The sequence below is a fragment of the Acomys minous genome (assembly GCF_964271855.1).
Source record: "Acomys minous genome assembly, chromosome: 5".
Lineage (NCBI taxonomy): Eukaryota > Metazoa > Chordata > Mammalia > Rodentia > Muridae > Acomys > Acomys minous.
In genome coordinates this window covers 93785145-93786503 of record NC_140494.1, presented here as the reverse complement: position 1 = coordinate 93786503, position 1359 = coordinate 93785145, and the positions used below count along the sequence as shown (strand labels likewise).

Sequence of the window (1359 nt, the reverse complement as noted above, 5' to 3'; positions counted from 1 at the left end):
CCCACCAAGGGGAGGTGGTCAAATATGGGGCACCCGAGTTCATGTCAGAGGTAGTCCCCGCTCTCCACATAACTGTGGAGAATGTCCTGTCCGTTGGCTAGATCAGAGTAGGGGTTCGATATTTGCTACTTGTATTGTCCTTGGTTAGTGCAATAGTTTGAGCAGACACCCCTGGGCCCTGATCCACCCGTTATGTAGTTCTTCTTGTAGGTTTCTAAGATCCTCTGGGTCCTTCTATTTCTGTACTTTATATACCTTTGAAATCTACTCCTGGAGTGAGGTTTGAGACACAGATGTATCTGGATGGACTGTGGCCTCCTTGCTGCACAACAGAGTCCCCATCTCTCAGAACTTGGTTTACTTATTAACCTTCTATGACTTGAACCGAGGGCCTCACACTTGCCAGGCAAGTGCTCTATTGCTGAACCTATTGCTGAACTAAACCCCATAATGTCTGCCCAAATCTTCACAGTGCTGACTACCCAACTGACCTCTCTTTAGTCATCTCCTCCTCCTTCTCTTCTTCTTCCTCAGTACTATTATTGTCACTAATCTTGAAATTGGATATCACCATATTGCCCAGACCTGGGCTTGAGTGTTGTGGGCTATAGACATACCTCACTTCATTCAGCAACAAATTTCGTAATACTTATTAATAATTATGAGGGTATTCTTCCTGGAAGCCACTCCTATTTATGAGCCATCTTTTATTTTATTTTCAAGTTGAAAAAAATCTTTATTGTATAGAAATATATATATATATAATCCCCCCCCAAAGATGCTGTTCTCTCATTTCCCCATCTTCCTCCTCCTCTTCAATGCTTCTGATATAAAGGACATTATTACACCTTATCAGAACTTCACCCAGATGTCCAGATAATGCCCCATCTACGTATTCTTCTGTATCCCCAAGCTGCATGTTCGTGTAGCCGTCCACAGAGACCGGGTAGCCCTTGTATTCCATTCCCCACTTAAGTTTTACCATCACTGGCTTTCCTGTCAACCCATTGAGAAAAGGCTTGGGACTGAGGGGTAAACTCATCGCGAACACCCGCGAGCACTGCACCCCGCTAGCTGCCGACCCCGCCGCTGCCAGCCCCTCGTGACTGGAGCAGCTGCCGCTAACCCGAAAGGACCCAACACTAGGAGAAATGCATGAGCCATTTTTTAAAGGCCTGGAGACTACCCTGCAAGCTTCAGTGCAGTCATCCCAGGACTGACAGCCCCTTTCTGCAAGCAAAGTTCTGTTCCAACGAATGGACTGAAACCGCACTTGGAGGACTGAGGAAGACACCGTCATAGAAGGCTGCTTTTTCAGGACTGGACGCCACAACAGCCTAGCTTTCATGGAAGCAGCGT

The 1359-nt window shown here is 46.7% G+C and overlaps 1 protein-coding gene across 1 annotated transcript; it reads right to left on the bottom strand.

Moving 5' to 3' along the window:
* Nucleotides 1-736: 736 nt before the first annotated feature.
* LOC311598415 (small nuclear ribonucleoprotein F-like) lies at nt 737-1131 on the bottom strand (the record flags this gene model as incomplete). The annotated part of the gene is made up of 1 exon (XM_084783466.1): nt 737-1131. The coding sequence occupies exon 1, from the start codon at nt 1040-1042 to the stop codon at nt 737-739; it is 306 nt and encodes a 101-aa protein (XP_084639592.1). The 5' UTR covers nt 1043-1131.
* Nucleotides 1132-1359: the final 228 nt, after the last annotated feature.